At 42.8% G+C, this 19402-nt stretch overlaps 1 protein-coding gene across 1 annotated transcript in view; it reads left to right on the top strand.

Moving 5' to 3' along the window:
* The window catches only part of LOC138288481 (E3 ubiquitin-protein ligase TRIM39-like), a 232599-nt gene extending 219026 nt beyond the window's left edge, over window positions 1-13573 (top strand). The window contains exon 9 of the mRNA XM_069230037.1: window positions 12898-13573. Within this exon, the coding sequence (XP_069086138.1) occupies window positions 12898-13406 (509 nt within the window). The 3' untranslated portion in view covers window positions 13407-13573. The remainder of the gene's footprint in view (window positions 1-12897) is intronic.
* The last annotated feature ends 5829 nt before the right edge of the window (window positions 13574-19402 follow it).

Raw genomic sequence — 19402 nt, 5'->3', positions numbered from 1 at the left:
CTTCAGGTACCGGTTCGATCAGCATGGGGCAGATTTCAAGGGAGCAAAGTTAAGGGCAAGCTTCCTTGCAGCGGCAAGGAGAATGGGGCAAAGTTACTGCATGGGCAAGACGGGGCAAATCAAAGTTAAAGGCTCTAGCTTAAAGTCTCTTTCTCTAAAATAGAGAAAAGGGCGTCAGGGTGTCGTCCAAAATGGAGTCTAGCATCAGGCTTCAAACTGGCATCAAGGAAAATGGCTGACTTCTCTTTGTCCGGTGGGTTTAAGTAAGGATCATTCCAAATTCTGCAGGGTCTTCCATTGGAGGGTTCATAGGTTGGCTTCAAATTGTCCAATGAAAAATTGTCTTTTACTAGAACTCATTTATGCATATATTAGCCTTGGAGCCTTGGAACACAAGTTGTATCATGGTTTGCCAATTATTTTTGGTATCTGTACTTTCATTGTCCGCACCTGCAGAGACTGACCTTGTATCAAAGGGGATAAAACCGGCCTAGTACGAAACCTTGGAGATAAGTGTATTAGTCATCTCTGCTGGAAAAACACAACTTCAAGCACGAATATATGTTTCATTAGTTCAAGGAAAAGCCACGCAGTTAGAATTTGAGACCAGGCAACTAGGCCTAAGCCTGTACTAAATTTAAGCTAAGCAAAACAGTTTTCAAACAAGGAAATCATGGCATACATTTGCAATTATGACAGATTACTACATTTTCAATACTTCATGATTAATAAAGCTCGTTTACAATGTTGGCGAACTACCCCGAGGGCACAATTTCCCCCGTACATTATTTTCTTTACTAAAATCACACCACGATATACGTTTTGATTATGCGATATGTATGAATATATGTCAGACCTTTTTTTTCTGCGTCATCAATCCCTCCTCCGATGACTAATTATGTCATCACATCAAATCTACCCACAAATTTTATTCCATTAAAATTCTGTATAGTAATTGGGCACTTCAGTCAATTACCTCTTTCTTTTAGTCCCTTTTGATTTTTCTCTATATATTTCCACCATTTTGTTCTCTATTTTCTCTTCTCTCTTCCTTTTGTTCCTTGCTTTTAATATTTTAATAGCTTTCCATATTCCCCAAGGGCCTAATAAACAAATTAATACTATTAATATTCCCTTTACTATTTTTAATAACAATCCGTTCCAAACGTTGCTGAGCCAGTTTCCCACAGAAGCAAATCCTTTTCCAACCTTCTCCCAAAATCCGGGCTCTTTCAATTCCTTCAAATCTACACTTTCTTTGGTTAAGTTTGTAAGCATCGTTCTAATTTTTCCACTGCTGTCTGGTATATAGGTACAGCAGTGACGTGTACCAAGCATTTTGCAAACGCCGCCATCCTTTGCTAAAAGAATGTCTAAGGCAAGCCGATTTTGAAGAGTCATGGATCTTTCTGCAGCAAGTTCAGCATCCATCAGGATTATAGCTCCTGAAAACTTTGTCAGCATGTTATCCACAATAGTAGACAACTTTCGTATTTTGATCGAATTCAATATGACTCCTACTGAAGGAATTAATGCTCCAAATAAATCTCCTACCACACCAGAAGCTGTCTCCCTTTTCTGAACATGATGTGATTCAGACAGCCTTGGAAATTTCTTTAAATCGTCTAGTTGATAAACCTTTGGGAACACTATTCCCAAATAACATCTCCCATACCATCCTTTAGGAAGACTATAATAGGCGTTGAGTCCACAAATATAATATATTCCAGGAATAACTGGGTCTTGTCCATTCAGCATGAACGTCCACTTAGGTTTAAATGCATACGTGTGTTTGCATTCACTCGTTCCCACAAAAACTGTGTCATAATATGATTCAGCTCTATATATACAAAATTTCCCTATGTTTCTAAAGCTATTTTCCCTTGTGTTTTTATTGCGGCAAACGCATAACTATCTACAGACGTTCTTTTGTGTAATTCCCTCTCTAATTTCTCCTTCATTTCATTCCTCCTATCATCAGTGCGGTCTAAAAAATTAATTTCTACTGGTGAAAGCAAGCATGTAAGGTTCTCTCTATGTGCATGAGCTGTGTGAAAAGGTGACATTGGTTCGAAGAATTCCCTCATTAACTTGGCATACCAATCTCTAGCTATTTTACTGAGGTGCCCTATTATGGGGACATATGCAAAAGTAACATCATAATTAGTGTAGAAATAATGAATATTCTTTTGATCATAAAATCTGGACGCTATAATACTACATGTAATTCCATATGTAAGAGGCATGCTGTGATATGTTACCCCTTCCACCACTGAGGTAGGTATTTGTGTACACACATCTTTCGCATCCATGGTCTCAACGTACTCACTCAGCAAGCGATAGAAAACGTTAGATGAAAGTTCCTTTTTATCATGCAAGTGTCTCTCGTCTTGTTTGAGTCTTTTCAGAGCTGTTAGTTCAGTAACGATAGTAGGTTTAGAAGTAGTAGCATCATTCGTCTCATTCTCATTATTCCCATGCATTCCAAGAACTATTACTACGATGATTAGTACGCATGCAGTTATTAAACCTATACACATGTATTTACAACACTTCATTTTACGCCCCTGTGTAGTGAAACTAGTCATGATCTCTATAGAATCAGAGAGTTGAAGACACCTTATCAAAGCGGATTTGCAGGTATTTACAAAGCTGAACGAGTTCAATGTTCACACAGTTTTCTTTAGCAGCTTTTTGTCTCTTATCGGTTAGCAGCGTTGTCTCAAGATCGATTTCAAAGTCAATCAAGTTAGCAATGTCTTAGCCAGTTGAAAGTCAATCAGGTAGTCAATGTTTTCAATCGACAGAGTCCATGAGGTTTTTATTTCCAAAATGAAGTTCTGCCTCCTCGTTCTCAAGACTGAGGGATACGAATTCGTCTGACCAATCGTTATTGGCTACATATGCCCACTCCGGACCGGAATACCTTCTGCTCGGTATCCTTTTTCTTTTCAATTTTGCATCTCTCTTTGATTCTTTCTCGCTGGTACTTTCCTCTTTGGCCAAGTCCTTTTCTTCACTTGGTGCCGGTACTACGACAGACACTTCCTTTCTTTTCTCTTTCACCTTTGGCCCTTCACTGTCATTTGACGTTTCTCTTATTCTTAGTTTTACTGGTGATATGCTTTGTCTTCTTTTTGCACTAGGTCCACTTGATGGACCTGCAAACTCTTCCGAAGGAGTTTGAACAGTTTCGCTCTGTCCTGTTTTGTCTTCTCCCTCTGGGAAGTCAATCAGGTTCTCCTGTTCTTTTCCTATATCGTCTGCTTCTGGGAAAGCCCTCCTCTGATCAGGCTCTCCTGCTTCTTCACCTGTTTCGAGCCCTTTGTCACCATTACTTTCTTCAGGCTCTTTGTCACTTTCAGCTGCTTCAGGCTCTTTGTTACCTTCAGCTGCCTCGTCGCTTTCTGAGGCTCCTCCTTGGTCTTCCCCAAGTGAATCAGTTGCTTCGTCCTCAGAAAATATCTCTCCCTCCTCTATTTCTGCCTGTTCACTTCTAGTTCTTTTTCGCTCTGTCTCGGTGCTTGGTACTTTGTTATCAGGTGCTTGTGACTTCAGCGCATCAACTTCCTCGTCTGTGGGACACAATACTCTCTTTGTGTGACTGGCGTGAATCCAGTTGGGAACCCCCGCACACTTCACAGCGGTGGTAGTCGTCAGAATCACTTGAAAAGGTCCTTTCCAACGGGGTTCCAAACACGACTTCCTCACGTGCTTCTTTATCACAACCCAGTCACCTGCTTTCAGGGCGTGTCCTGGACCTTGGATCGGTGGCAAGGTGGTTGCCTCCACCTGGTGAGAGAAAGAGCGAACCACATCAGCTAGACCTTTGCAGTAGTCTAACACCATATCATCTGTAATATACAAAAGCGCATTTGCGGGAACTGCTGGGAGTCTCATGGCCCTGCCCATGAGGATCTCATGCGGGGACAATCCAGTCTTTCTGTCAGGAGTGTTTCTCATTGACATTAACACCAAGGGCAATGCGTCAGGCCATTTTAAGTTTGTTGATGCGCATATTTTCGCCATCCTCGATTTCAATGTGCCATTCATTTGCTCCACTAGACCTGATGCTTCAGGGCGGTAGCTACAATGCAACTTTTGCTCGATGTTCAGTGCTGCACAAAGCAATTTTATTACTTCGTTATTGAAGTGACTTCCCCTATCTGATTCTAAAGAGATCGGGAATCCGAAACGTGGTATTAGCTCTCTCAAGAGTAGTTTTGCAACTGTGAGACTGTCATTTCTGCGTGTAGGGTATGCTTCAATCCAGTGACTAAAAATGCACACAACCACCAACACATACTTCAAGCCTCCATCACAGGCATCTCAATGAAGTCCATTTGCATCCTGCTGAAGGGACCCCCTGCTCTTCCAATGTGGCTCAAATTTACTACGGTTCCCTTCCCTGCGTTCATCTGTTGGCAAATTACGCAACGATGGCAAACTGCTTCAGCAACTTGACGGAATTTGGGGTTAAACCAATCAGTTTTAAACAATCTAATCATGGCATCCCTCCCAAGATGAGCTTGTCCATGGTAAAATCTTGCTATCTGTGTCAAAAGACTGTTTGGAAGAACAAATTTCCCTTCACTTGAAACCCATAAATCATCTAGCCTCTTTACACATTGTGATTTGGTCCATGAGAGTTTCTCATCCTCACTGACATCATTCTGTAAGGATTTAAATTCGTCCATTGTATCTATAACCTTTAGAGCAAAGATTTCTCTTGGTTCAAGTTCTGCTTCACTTATCAAATTACATTCATCCCTGAGCAATATACAGTTCAATGCGCAAAACCTTGCGACTTGATCCGCATATCCATTTCCCAGGGAAACGTAGACTTGTCCCTTCGAGTGTGCACTGCATTTTACCACTGCTACTTCTCCTGGTAATTGGATGGCATGTAACAATTCTCTTATTCTTTCACCATTTTTCTCTGGTGATCCTGAAGAGGTCATGAAGCCTCTCTGTGACCACAATTGTCCAAAATCATGCACTATTCCGAACCGTACTGGCTGTCAGTGTAAATGGTAACTTTCATTAATGCAGAGAGTTGGCAAGCTCTAGTAAGGGCTACCAATTCTGCTACTTGTGCAGAATAGACTCCTTGAAGCCAAGATGCTTCCAGAACACCTGTTACAGTACATACAGCATATCCTGCCTTCAATATTCCCAATGCATCTCTTAAACATGAACCATCAACAAAAATGATTTGATCGTTTTCTTCCAATCGGGTGTCTTTGATATCAGGTCTTGGTTTGGTGCAAAATTCAGTCACCTGAAGACAGTCGTGCTCGATGTCTTCAGCGTTCTCAATTTCGGCATTTTCAGTGGGAAACATTGTTGCTGGATTCAACTTAGTGCACCGTTTCAGCTGCACATTAGGTGATCCCAGAATTATTGTTTCATACCTTGTGAGTCTAGCACCAGTCATGTGCTGTGTTCGGGAACGTGTCAAAAGTATTTCGACTGAGTGAGGGACCATGACTGTTAAAGGGTGTCCCATCACTATTCCTTCACTCTGAGTGAGGCTGATACCAACTGCGGCTACGGCACACAAGCACCCTGGCAGTGCTGCTGCGACCGGATCCAAAGTAGCTGAAAAATATGCTACTGGTCTGTTTACGCCACCATGGGCTTGGGTCAAGACAGACAAGGAACATGCATCACGTTCATGACAAAACAATGTGAAAGGCTTTGTGTAGTCAGGCATACCTAAAGCTGGAGCCCTGCACATGCATTCCTTTAATTCAATAAAAGCATCCATTTCATCTCCTTTCAGCTCAATTTCATCCAACGCATCTTTCTGGGTCAATTTCAACAAAGGTTTTGCTAGAGTTGAGAAGTTGGGAATCCATTGGCGACAGTAGCTCACCATTCCCAAAAACTTCCTCACCTCCCTCCTTGTCTTCGGGGGACTCATTTGGAGTACACTTGTTATTCTTTCCTTCATTATTCTACGTGACCCAAATATTTCACTTTCTTTTGACAGAATTGTAACTTTGAAGAGGACACCTTATGTCCATTTCTTCCCAAATGGTTCAGTAGGGCAATGGTGTCAGCTGTGCAGTCACTTTCTGTCTTGGACGCGATCAAGTCGTCAATGTACTGTACTAGGGTTGACTCGAATGGCAACTCCAGTGCTTCCAAATCTTTCTTTAGAATCTGAATGAAGATTGACGGTGACTCCGAAAACCCTTGAGGGATTCGACACCAACTGTAAACTCTGTCTAGGAATTTGAAACAAAAGAGAAACTGGCTGTCCTCATGAAGAGGCACAGAAAAGAATGCTTGTGATAAGTCGATAACTGAGAACCATTCAGCATCACAGGGAATTTGAAACATTATCACAGCTGGATTCAGTACTACAGGGCAGCATTTTACTATTATGTCATTTATTTTCCTCAAATCCTGAACAATCGGACCTTTCCACTGGGTTTTATTAATCCCATTATTGGCGAATTACATGGACTGCTCAACACTTCTTTCAGTACTCCCTGTTTCACAAACTCATCAATGAGTTGGGCAACTTTTATGAGGGAGTCTTGTGCCATGTGGTACTGTGGGGTCTGGGGAAAGCTTACATTGGGTTTCACTGTCACTTTCACTGGTTCTACTCCTTTCACCAATCCCACCTCTTTCCCTGTCATATCCCACACTTCTTTTCCAACTGTTTCTTGTAGTTCAGCAGGAATGTCTGCCTCAGTGACCATTGGATAAAGGGTAATCAGGGGATACTCTTCATCGACAGTTTCCACTTCGTCCCCTCCTACACTGTCCTCTTCTTCCCCATCGCTGCTCGTCTGAATTTTAATTCCATCATTTGAACACATAATTAAACATCCCAATTTGCACAATAGGTCTCTCCCTAACAGTGATATCGGGCTTGAGTCACACACAACAAATTTATGTGACCCTCGGTAGTTGCCAATTCTGACTTGTACTGGGTCTGTGATTGGGTTCGTCAGGTACCTATTTGCCACTCCCACTACTTGAACTGTTCTCCCTGAAAGTGGCAAATTTGGTACTTCAATGCTCCTGACAGTGAAACGTGTAGCTCCTGTGTCAACCAAGAATGAAACACGATGACCCATAACTTTTCCCTCCACATACGGACCCTTTTGATCAACTTCCAAAGATGCTGCAAGCACACAATTTCCCTCCTCATCTGAACTTTCACTCTCCCACACATCGTTTATTCCATTCTCGCTGTGTAGTGGGAATTGGTGTACTGTGTCATTTTGACTCATTCCCTGACCCGTGACCTGTTGAGGAAGCATTGCTTGCTGCTGATTCATTGGTGCTACGGGTATTTGCATTTGCTGATTAGGTACCATGGGAAACTGCTGTTGCATTGGCTGCAATTGTGCCATTTGCACACGGGGCATTTGCACCTGTTGCGGTTGCATGGGTTGTAAACCCTGCAGCTGGTTTATATTGTTTTGGACATTTGGATTTGGACCTCTCAGTTTTGGTCCTCTCAATGTCTGGAATGCATTGACATCATTGTTTTGCTGACCTACACCTTCCTGCACCATCATTGGGCACTCCCGCTTCCAATGCCCGACAATTCCGCACGTGTGACATTGCATCACCTTCTTCATTGCCTGTATACCATTTGGAATCATAACGGTATTCAAATCAGGACCATTATTCACAAAACCTCCTCGGCCTCTGCCTCTCATCTGCGGCTGAAACATAGCATTTCCCTGCGGCTGCTGCTGCGGCATCTGTTGTTGAAAACCTTGCAAACCTTGTAAGCCTGTCTGAGCTGCTCTGAGCTGCATCACCATCACCTTCTCTTTCAACTTTTTCTGCTTTGTCTCAATCTCATCACTGCAGTATTTTGCATAATTCAACACTTCATCGATCGACTTTGACTGCCAACAAATCAAATGCGTTTTAATCATCTGGCTGATTTCGGGTCTCAACCCTTCCACAAACCTGAACACAAAATGGAGCATGTCTTTTGCCTCAATCGTCTCTGTGCCACTGTAATTTTTAAACGCCTTCAACAACCTCTCATAATACGCATGTATAGACTCTTTAACCTCTTGGGCGGTCCTGTCAATCCTCTGCCAATCCACATTTTTCGACGCAACCTTGGTTTTCAAGTGCTCTATCACTTTGTGGTACAAACTCATTACTGTAGGTGATGGCGCACCTGTGTCCCTATCTCTCTCTGGTTCACTTGTCGGCCAACCTACAGCCCTTTTACAATCTTCCCACAAATCTGCCGGAACCACAATTTTGAATAGAGTGTTCAGGTCTTCCCAGAGACATTTCGCGAGTTTCACAAATCTATCTGTTTGTTGATACCACTCAATCGGTTTCTCTCTCAATTTGGGAAAGTCATCCGTAAAGGATTGAATATCGCACCTGTGCTATGGTACATGTACAAGTTTTCCCCCTGCTGTCTCTCTCATTGGTAACATAGTTATCAGATCGTCATTCTGTTGTTTTTTCTCATTCCGCTCTGGAGTATTTTCTTTCTTTTTGTCCTTTTTCTTAACCCATCTGCTTTCCCATTTGTCTAAACATCTCCAGACCTGTGCACTCTGCAATATCTCTTTAAGGTGAGTTTTCATCCCTGCGGATCTCATGTGTTCAAAATCTTTTGTGTCGAAATCTAACCTGTATCTTCTACTCAAGTGTTTAGTCTTACTTATATCAATCTCGTTTCTGTCAGCAATCTCTTGTAACTTCTTGTGTATGCTGCTTACTTCTCTTGTAATTCTAGGGCACATGTACCCTAGTTCTTCCTCTGTGTATGATTCTAATCTGTTCAAACCCATCGTTCCCTCTACTAGTTCGTCTGCCTCCATACCCAACCTTATTTTATTCAGGTATTCTTCTCCCTTCCCGCTGGATGTACTCTGTGGGGAGTTCAGGCTGTTGAACCATTGCGTTAATTGTTGTGCGTTCAGTCCCATCAGTGTAGCAGTTACATCAACTGCCACCGATGGTTTCTGTAATGTTTCAGTCTGTGAGGTTAACAGTACCAATAGTGGTGGGTGTGACCTTACCACGGTTGACGGAGCGCAAATTGGAATTGGACTGAATTCTGACAAGGACCCAGATCCATTTGGCAGTGCCGCTATCGGAGTTGTCTCTGGAGTGGTTTCTATGCATCTTCTCTCTGTCCCATTCTGTATCATTAACCCTTGGTCGCTTGTGCTTGAATTTGCCTGTATGTACAGTGGTACTGGTGGACCTACAGTGATAGGCAGAGATATTGCATCTGGATTCTGCCCGTTCCCCAAATTCTGTGGCATGTTAATCCCCACATTATGGTTCATCATTGCTGGCATGCCTAACTGGCTCCCTGTCACTTGGGTATGCTTCGTCATTTCTTGTACCTGCTTTTGAGGCATCAAGAACTGTGTTGATTCAGCTTGAATCAATGTTGGTCTTTGATAACTCTGTCCTCCCTGCGTCATTGAACCAGAAGTCATTCCCATGTTATGCTCATCACAGCAGTGCCTTTGAACCTGTGGCTGATAGTTATCAGCATGTTTCAATGTAGGTACGCCTGGGTAAATTCTCTGAATCTGTGGTATGTGTGGTGAGAAAGGCATGTCGGAGCTGCTCGGTCTCTGAGATATTCTTAAATTGGGTGTTACATTACCCTGTGTTGGTTCTGGAGGGGCAGTACTAATACTTGGACCTTGTTTGCTTTCCACATACGGTGGCGGGCGATCGTTCAACAATTGTATTATGATCTCCTCATCGTCTGACTCGTCTCCCCTTTTCGAGTTTCTATTGTTCTCTCTATCTCTGGACTGACTCCTGTTTGTCTTATAGGTAGCTTTCCTTCCTTCCGTCTCCGCTTCATCGGTAATTGCTGGGAACAATTTAATCCCCTGCAATACGTCTGATCTCCAAACCTTTTGTGTGGTGTCCCATCTAGCATCCGCTACTGTCTTCTCTACCTTTCTTATCCTAGTCTCGAACTTCTTTTGTTGTTGGTTTCTAGCTATCAGCTCCCAAATTGCTAACGCTTCAAACTGTGCTGGTCTCGGGGGTACTTTCATGTCGTATAGCGCAAATCTCAGATTTTCTAAAACCCTCAGATTAAACGACCCGTGGATAGGGAACGCTACACTTCCATGTTTTTCCGTTAATTTGCACCATTGTTTTAACCATAGACATGGTGCTACACCCTTTTCTTCAATGACAATGTAAGCTGGTGTACCCTCAGGCGGTGTTTCTTCCCCTACATTTGCTTTAATATAAACATCTCCTCTCATGGCACTCTTAAATGCTTTGAAAAATTTCATCTTTCCGTCTCTTATTTTTCTTAAAATGTGTAATCAATAAGTGACTTTAATTCCCGGAATACTCTTCGCTTGCCTTTCTCCTACTGGTTGCGCTTCATGGACTGTGTCCAATCCATGCGTGACCCTTCTCTCCAAATGACCTATCCCAGCGCGGCTCCTAGTGACGTCACACTCACACACTGCGGCTGACAAAGTCCCGCGGCTTGTCTTCTTTCACTCACAAACTAATTTCTGCAATATAACGCGAGCACTTAACCAAAATAATAAAACAAATCTGTCGGTTTACTACAGGAAGGGTAATACAATCGCTTCAGAAACCTTAGGGATTTTTCACTAGCCTCAGCAGTTATTCCATCTTTCTCGGTTTCCCGCTTTCGCAAGCAAAATTTGACCCGCAAACTTTACTCTCAACTGATCAATGAACTATTCTAGTGCACTTTAGAATTCGTCAAATCTTAAAGTCGAAGTTTTTCTTTCACTCCGCAACATTCATACCGACTCGTTGACCACGCCCGATCAACCGATTAAACCGACCAGATTACAACATTCAACAATTGTCTCATACACATTTCAACATACTCCGGAGTCTCTTGACCTCGCAGGTTCCCGTCTCAACATCAACAACCACGTGGACAGTTTTTTTCTGCACAAAGCGCTACACACACGTGAAGTTCGACGACTTCCCTACTCTCACACCTTTAGAGTAACACTCCTCTTAACCCCCTAAAATCCTCTCGCAAACCCCTCAATTAATCTGCGGCAATAAGCTATGCAAGCGCAAAAACCCTAACTTCACTCATACCGTCACTAGAAACGCCGAAAACATTCTCACACCTCCATGTCCTCCATTCGCAAGCTCCGAGATCCCGGGAAAGTCATTGGGGACTTAGGGCATCATCATCCCTCCAACTTATTTTATCAAAGAAAATTCTAACTTGACTCTGTCTATTGTTCGGATGGGGTCCCAAAGGGCTAAACCTTCAATCTCTGCTACCATCTACTGGTAACGCGTCCAGCCCTTATAAATTACCTGTACCTGGACACGTTGTAGGTCGTGGATCTTTTAACCGAGTCGGGCTCTCCTCATCCTAGAATAGTCGAGTCATTCGGATCAATAATCAATAACTATTGTAATCGATAATCGATACTCAATTAATTACCAATACATCAAATCAGAAATCAATAACTGTTTGTAATTCGGCGCACCATCACCTTTCAGTCATGAATAACCACACCAGTTTATTAAAAGTTATTGAATTTATTTCCCTATATTAACAAAGCTAGCACAATGTATATAAGTCTCAAAATCAAATGATATATGTAAATGAACATTGCAAGCTGGCCATAGCGGCGGAAGAAACGCAATCTACATAAAATCTGAATAATAATACACTCACTTATCGCAATGCAAATCACTAATATGACTAACTGTATTTGACTGATTTCATACATTGGTCAGCATAACAAGATTTCAAATCAACATGGTGCATCAAATGAATCCCTCGACTAACCTCTAATTAGCATTGGCATGTGGGACTTCATGCAAAACGAATTTAGTCAACACAAATTTGGAAAACTTCTAGCTAGGACCCTATAAAAATAGCAGTTGGTACCTAAAAGGAAAAACACAATGCTTAATACATTTATCCTTTCATATTTACCAAATACAATCAGCATTCGAGAAAAGTCTTCGTCCTTCAGGTACCGGTTCGATCAGCATGGGGCAGATTTCAAGGGAGCAAAGTTAAGGGCAAGCTTCCTTGCAGCGGCAAGGAGAATGGGGCAAAGTTACTGCATGGGCAAGACGGGGCAAATCAAAGTTAAAGTCTCTAGGGTGAGAATTCTTAAAGTCTCTTTCTCTAAAATAGAGAAAAGGGCGTCAGGGTGTCGTCCAAAATGGAGTCTGGCATCAGGCTTCAAACTGGCATCAAGGAAAATAGCTGACTTCTCTTTGTCTGGTGGGTTTAAGTAAGGATCATTCCAAATTCTGCAGGGTCTTCCATTGGAGGGTTCATAGGTTGGCTTCAAATTGTCCAATGAAAAATTGTCTTTTACTAGAACTCATTTATGCATACATTAGCCTTGGAGCCTTGGAACACAAGTTGTATCATGGTTTGCCAATTATTTTTGGTATCTGTACCTTCATTGTCCGCACCTGCAGAGACTGACCTTGTATCAAAGGGGATGAAACCGGCCTAGTACGAAACCTTGGAGATAAGTGTATTAGTCATCTTTGCTGGAAAAATACAACTTCAAGCACGAATATATGTTTCATTAGTTCAAGGAAAAGCCACGCAGTTAGAATTTGAGACCAGGCAACTAGGCCAAAGCCTGTACTAAATTTAAGCTAATCAAAACAGTTTTCAAACAAGGAAATCATGGCATACATTTGCAATTATGACAGATTACTACATTTTCAATACTTCATGATTAATAAAGTTCGTTTACAATGTTGGCGAACTACCCCGAGGGCACAATTTCCCCCGTACATTATTTTCTTTACTAAAATCACACCACGATATACGTTTTGATTATGCGATATGTATGAATATATGTCAGACCTTCTTTTTCAGCGTCATCAATACTGAAACTGTTCATATGTCTATTTTTCCAGCTGATGTCAGACTGGATCCAGATACAGCCAACCCACGGCTCATCCTGTCTGAAGGCGGGAAATGGGTGAGAAATGAAGGCAAGCCACAAGAAGGGCTCTCGGAGAGGTGCAGCCGATTTACATTCCATAGATGCGTACTGGGAAGAAAAGGGTTTGCCAGAGGGAAACATTACTGGGAGGTGGAGGTGGAGAAGGTGGGGGATGGCTGGTGTGTTGGTGTCGCTGGAGAATCCATCAAAAGGAATAAACGAATTACACCGTCTCCTGAGGAGGCAATCTGGGCAGTGGGACATTGGGAGAGCAAACACGTCGCCTTCACCTCTCCTTTGACCCTATTGTCTCTGGGTAACTGTAGGAAGCTGGGAGTGTATCTAGACTACAAAGAGGGTAAATTGTCTCTGTTTAATGCTGACACCATGGAGAGACTTCACACTTTCACCCATAAGTTCAAGGAAAAAATCTTCCCATACTTTAATGTCAGAAATAGAGCAGAACTTCGTCTCCTGTAGATCTGTAATGTACATGTTCCTTATCCAGAGTAGATAGGCAGACCAATGTCACTCTATTAAATTCCTGTAAACGTATAATTATGCCTCAGAGTGCAAGGTTAGATCAACAATAATGTATGGCGATGAAATTGCAAATGTTTGGTATTTCTAAATCAATTAAAAACACTGCTTTGATGAAGTCCTCATTTTTTGTACTCTAACTTTTTTTTATCAGTTATAAATGGATATAACATGACATATTACAATTTGTGTTGCTCAGATTTGGTTACATGATGGCTTCAATACATGTTTGTGCTAGTGTTTAAAACTACAGACCTTACAATGGATTTATCAACTGAAGGTAAGTTTTTTTCCTTGAGTCTTCAAAAACCATTTTTAAGGCTGCTGATCGAGGCATCACATGGATGTTATTACTTTACAAGGAGGGAACTATCGGGATAAAACAGGAATAACCAGGGAACTTAAGACCTGAATCACTGATTCCCTCTTAAACACCAACTTTGTTATGGGACATTCAGGGTCTCACTCATAATCAGCCAGTAATTTTGCCCCTCTGGATTCAATACACCAGTCTATGGTAGTAACGTGGGGATAGGAGGACAGAGTTACAAGACAATTTTCCAGGGCATTTGTGGATAGATTTAGTAAGCTCCCATATCGTTTTTGCATTTAGCAACACTATGCAAAGGTCAAATCACTATTTTATAGTTAGCGCACTACAGAAATTGCATATTCTTTTATTCCTTGCAAGGTGCATAAATTGGGTTATTGATTGAGGGTTCCAAAAACCGTATTCACGCAACAACCACAATCTTTTTGAAGGTGATGACGCAGAAATGAAGGTTTTACATTTATTAGCGCATAAACGTAGAGTGAAATAATCATGTGTGACTTTAACCGAACTAATAAAGATTGTACGGGGACAAAATGTGCCCTTAGAGTAGTTTGCCAACATTTATAAGCGTGCTTTATATAACGTGATGTATTAGAAGTGCACTAATCCGACATAATCATAAACGTGTGCTATGATTTGCTTGTTTGAAATGTTTTAGCTTAGCATAACTTTAGTGCAGGCTTCGGCCTAGTTGTCTGATCTCACGATTTAGATGCTCGTATTTTTCCAATGTGCTAATAAACGTGTATTTTTGCTTGAAGCTGTACTTTTCCACTGAGATCGTTCACATGCTTATCTTAAGGTTTCGTGCCAGCCTGGCATTTTTCTCTTTGCTCCAAGGTCAATCTGCAGGTGCAGACAATGGAAGCTCTGAAAGCGAGTTAATTGGTATAAAATGTTGCAACTTGCGTACCCGTCTCCAAGGATAATGTATGCTTAAGTAAAAGCTTGAGAACTGTTGTTTTTGATTGGACAATTTGAAGCCAACCTATGAACCCTCCAATGGAAGACCCTACTGGATTTGAACTGTTGTCTATTTAAACCAGGTGCACGAGAGGAAAGTGGCCATTATTGGACATCCCGCCATTTTGCAGGACATTGCAGCTATTATGGCCCACCTTGCTGCGACGCCATTTTGAAAGAGACTTTGATGCTTTCTCTAATCGAGAGAAAGAGACTTTAAATGATTCTTGCCCTAGAGACTTTAACTTTGATGCCCATTGCATGAAGTAGTAGTTTTATTTTGCCGCCGTGAGGCAATTGCCCCGTCCACTTTGCCCTTTGCCCCGTCCCATGCTGATCGAGAAACGGTACCTGTGAGACGAAGACTTCCTTGAATGCTGATTGTAATTGGTAAATATGAAAGGACATTGTACAATTGCATTGTGTTTCTTTTAGGTAACCAACTGCTGATTTTTGATAAGAGCCCTAGTTAGGAGTTTTCCAAATTAATGTTGCTAAATTGTTTTTGCATGAAGTCCCACATGCCGATGCCAATTTGAGGTTAGATGAGGATTCCTTTTGTTGCACGATGCAATTTGAGACCTTGTTATGCTGACTAAATGTATGCAATTAGCTCATTACAGATTATAGTTTTAGTGATTTGCATTGCTATTATCGAATGCCTTGTTATTCAAATGCTGCATAGATTGCACCTGTTTCGCCGTTATGGACAGCTATTAATGTTCATTTACTTATATCATTTGGTGTTGAGGCACATCTATATTGTGCTAGCTTTGTTAATATAGGGAAATAAATTCATTAACTTTGAATAAACTGGTGTGGTTATTCATGACCGAAAGGCCATGGTTCGCCGAAATGTATTCTGGATTAATTGTTAAGTGTTATGTTGATCAGGGAATTGCTTATGTTCGTTATTGATTATTGATTTGATTAAATTGACTGATCTCGGGTGAAGAGAGTCCCACTTAGCCAAAAGATTCATCGGCCTAAAGAGCGTCCAAGTACAGGTAAATTATTAGTACGAAACGCTCTATCAGTAGATGGTAGCAGAGGATGGTTTAGACTTTTGGGACCCCCCTCGAGACATACATGGTGTTGAATTGACGGTTTAGACTTTTGGGACCCCCCTCGAGACATACATGGTGTTGAATTGACGGTTTAGACTTTTGGGACCCCACTCGAGACATACATGGTGTTGAATTAACGGTTTCGACTTTTGAGATCCCACTCGAGAAGTTGAATTAGATTTTTCTTGGGTAAAACAGATTGAGAAAATGATGATGGGCTAGGTCCACCGCGACTTTCCCGGGATCTCGGAGCTTGCGAATGGAGAGAACGGAGGTGTGAAATCAGCGTTGGCGGTACTGGTGACGGTATGAGTGAAGTTAGGGTTTTGCGCTTGCACAGCTTATTGCCGCAGATTGTGTGAAAAGGTTGCGAGGATTTTAGAGAATAGCGGAGGTGCGACTCCGAGTGTAGGAGTAGAGAAGTCGTCGAACTTCATAGAAATAGCGGAGGTGCGACTCCGAGCGTGAGAGTAGGGAAGTCGTCGAACTTCATGTGCGTGTGGCGCTTCGTGCAGAAAAAGGTCCACGTGGTTGTTGTTGTTGAGACGGGCCCTGCGAGGTCAAGAGACTCCGGAGTATGTTGAAAAGTGTATGAGACACTTGTTTTATGTTGTGGTCTGGTCGGTTTAGTAGGTTGATCGGGCGTGGTCAATGAGTCGGTACGTCTGTTAAGGGAGTGAAAGAAAACTTCGACTTCGGGCTTTGACAAAATTCTAAGTGCACTAGAATAGATCACTGACAAGTTGAGAGCAGTCTGCGGGTCAGATTTGCTTGCGAATGTGGGGACCGAGAAAAATGGAATAACTGCCGAGGCTAGTGAAAAATCCCTAAGGTCCTGAAGCGATTGTGTTACCCTTCCTGTAGTAAACCGACAGATCTGTTTTACTATAATTATTATTTTGGTTGCTCGCGATACATGCTAGAAGTTGTTACGAGAGGAGCTGAGTGAAGGAGGACTAGCCGCGAGGCTTTGTCAGCCGCAGTGTGTGTGAGTGTGACGTCACTAGGAGCCGCGCTGGGATAGGTTGGTTGAAGAGAAGGGTCGCGCACGGATTGGACGCAGTCCGTGGGGCTCGATTGGAAGGGGAAAGGCAAGCGAAGAGTATTCCGGGAATTAAAGTCACCTATTGATTACAAATTTGTGAAATAAAAGACGAGAAAATGACATTTTTGAAAGCATTAAAGAGTGCGATGAAGGGGGAGTCTTACATTAAAGCGAGCGTAGGAGAGGAGACGCCACCCGAGGGTACACCAGCTTACATTGTAATGGAGGAAAAAGGGGTAGCTCCGTGCCTTTGGCTAAAGCAATGGCACAAGCTGACAGAGAAACATGGGAGCGTAGCGTTCCCGATCCATGGACGTTCAATATAAGGATCCTAGAGAATTTGAGATTCGCGATGTACGACATGAAGGTACCTCCAAGGCCAGCACAGTTTGAGGCTCTAGCGATTTGGGAACTAATGGCTAGACAGCAACAGCAAAATAAGTTCGAGACCAGGATAAGGAAGGTAGAAAAGACACTAGCGGACGCTAGGTGGGATAATGCACAGAAGGTGTGGAGGTCAGATGTATTGCAGGGGATAAAATTGTTTCCCGCAATTACTAAGGAAGAAGAGGCGACAGGCAAGAAAGTTACCTGTAAGACAAACAGGAGGTGTTCCAAAGATAGAGAGGACGAGGAAAAGTTGAGAAGAGAAGAGGAGTTAGAGGATGAGGAGTTAATCATGCAATTGCTGAACGACCGTCCACCACCTTATGCAGAGAATGGACAAGGTCCGAGTACCAGTTCTGCCCCTCCGGCACCGGTACAGAACAGTGAAACTCAGAGTTCAGGAGCATCATCGGGATCTAAGGACCCGAGTTTACTGTTCACCCCGCAGATACCGCAGGTTAGGAGAATATATCCAGATATGCCCATATTGAAAACAGCAGAAAATTATCAGCCGCATGTCCCAAGGTACTATAACAGTGACAACAGTACGGGAATGATTCTAGATCCAACCGTAATGGGAGGACAGAATGGTCACAACCCAACATTGGCACAAGCTGAATCAACTCAGTTTTTGATGCCTCAAAAGCAGATGCAAGGGGGAAACGCACATGCTCAGATGACGGGGAGTCAGATGGGCATGCCGGCAATGATGACCCATAGTGTGGGAATGAACATGTCTCAGAACATGGGGAATGGACAGAACGCAGATGCGATATCCCTACCCATTACTGTAGGTCCACCGGTACCTTTGTACATTCAGCCTAATTCAGGTATGAGCAGTCAAGGATCAATGGGGCAGAGCGGGATGGAAAGGAGGTGCATTCAAAACACTCCAGAGACAACTCCGATAGCGGCCCTGCCAACTGGATCTGGTTCCTTGATGGAGTTTAGTCCCATATGTGCTCAGTCAACAGTGGTGAGGTCGAGTCTCCCACTGGTGATACCGCTATCATCGAACACTGAAAAGTTGCCGCAACCATCAATGGCAGTCGATGTGAATGCTACACTGATGGGGTTGAATGCACAACAGCTGACACAGTGGTTCAACGGTCTGAATTCCACACAAAGCTCAGCCAGTGGGAAGGGAGAAGAATATCTGAATAGGGTCAGGTTGAGCATGGAAGCACAAGAATTGGTGGAAGGGACTATGGGTGTGAATAGGTTAGAGTCCTACTCGGAAGAAGAGCTGAGGTATCTATGTCCCAGGATTACGAGAGAAGTGGACAAGGTACATAGAAGGTTGCAAGAAATAGCAGACAAAAACGGGGTGGAGATAGACAAGACAAAACACTTGAGCAGGAGCTATAGATTGGATTTTGGGACCACAGACTTTGAACACATGAGGTCAGCAGGCATGAAGGCGCACCTTAGAGAATTGCTGCAGAGTGCACAAGTGTGGAGGTGCTTAGACAAATGGGAAAGCAGATGGGTAAAGAGAAAGGAAAAGAGGAAAGACAGTGTCCCAGAGCTCAACGAGAAAAGACCACAGAGTAGTGATGCAGTAACCATGTTACCAATGAGGGAGACAGCAGGGGGAAAATTAATACATGTACCATGGCACAGAAGCGACATTCAGTCTTTTACGGACGATTTTCCCAAACTGAGAGAGAAACCGATAGAATGGTATCAACAGACTGATAGGTTTGTGAAGCTTGCAAAATGTCTTTGGGAAGACCTGAACACCCTCTTTGAGATTGTGGTTCCAGCAGATTTGTGGGAAGACTGCAAAAGGGCTGTAGGTTGGCCGACAAGTGAACCAGAGAGAGACAGGGATACGGGTGCACCATCACCTATGGTGATGAGCTTGTACTACAAGGTGATTGAGCATTTGAAGATGAAGGTTGCCGCGAAAAATGTGGATTGGCAGAAGATCGATCGAACTGCCCAAGAGGCTAAAGAGTCGATTCATAGTTACTATGAGAGGTTGTTGAAGGCGTTCAAGAACTACAGTGGCACGGAAACAATAGAGGCGAAGGACATGCTTCATTTTGTGTTTAGATTTGTGGAAGGGCTGAGACCAGAGATAAGTCAGATGATAAAGTCGCATTTGATTTGCTGGCAATCGAAACCGATTGATGAG

This window comes from Pleurodeles waltl, chromosome 4_1, assembly GCF_031143425.1.
Source record: "Pleurodeles waltl isolate 20211129_DDA chromosome 4_1, aPleWal1.hap1.20221129, whole genome shotgun sequence".
Lineage (NCBI taxonomy): Eukaryota > Metazoa > Chordata > Amphibia > Caudata > Salamandridae > Pleurodeles > Pleurodeles waltl.
Note: the sequence above shows the minus strand (reverse complement) of the source record. Positions and strands in the feature narration are given on the sequence as shown.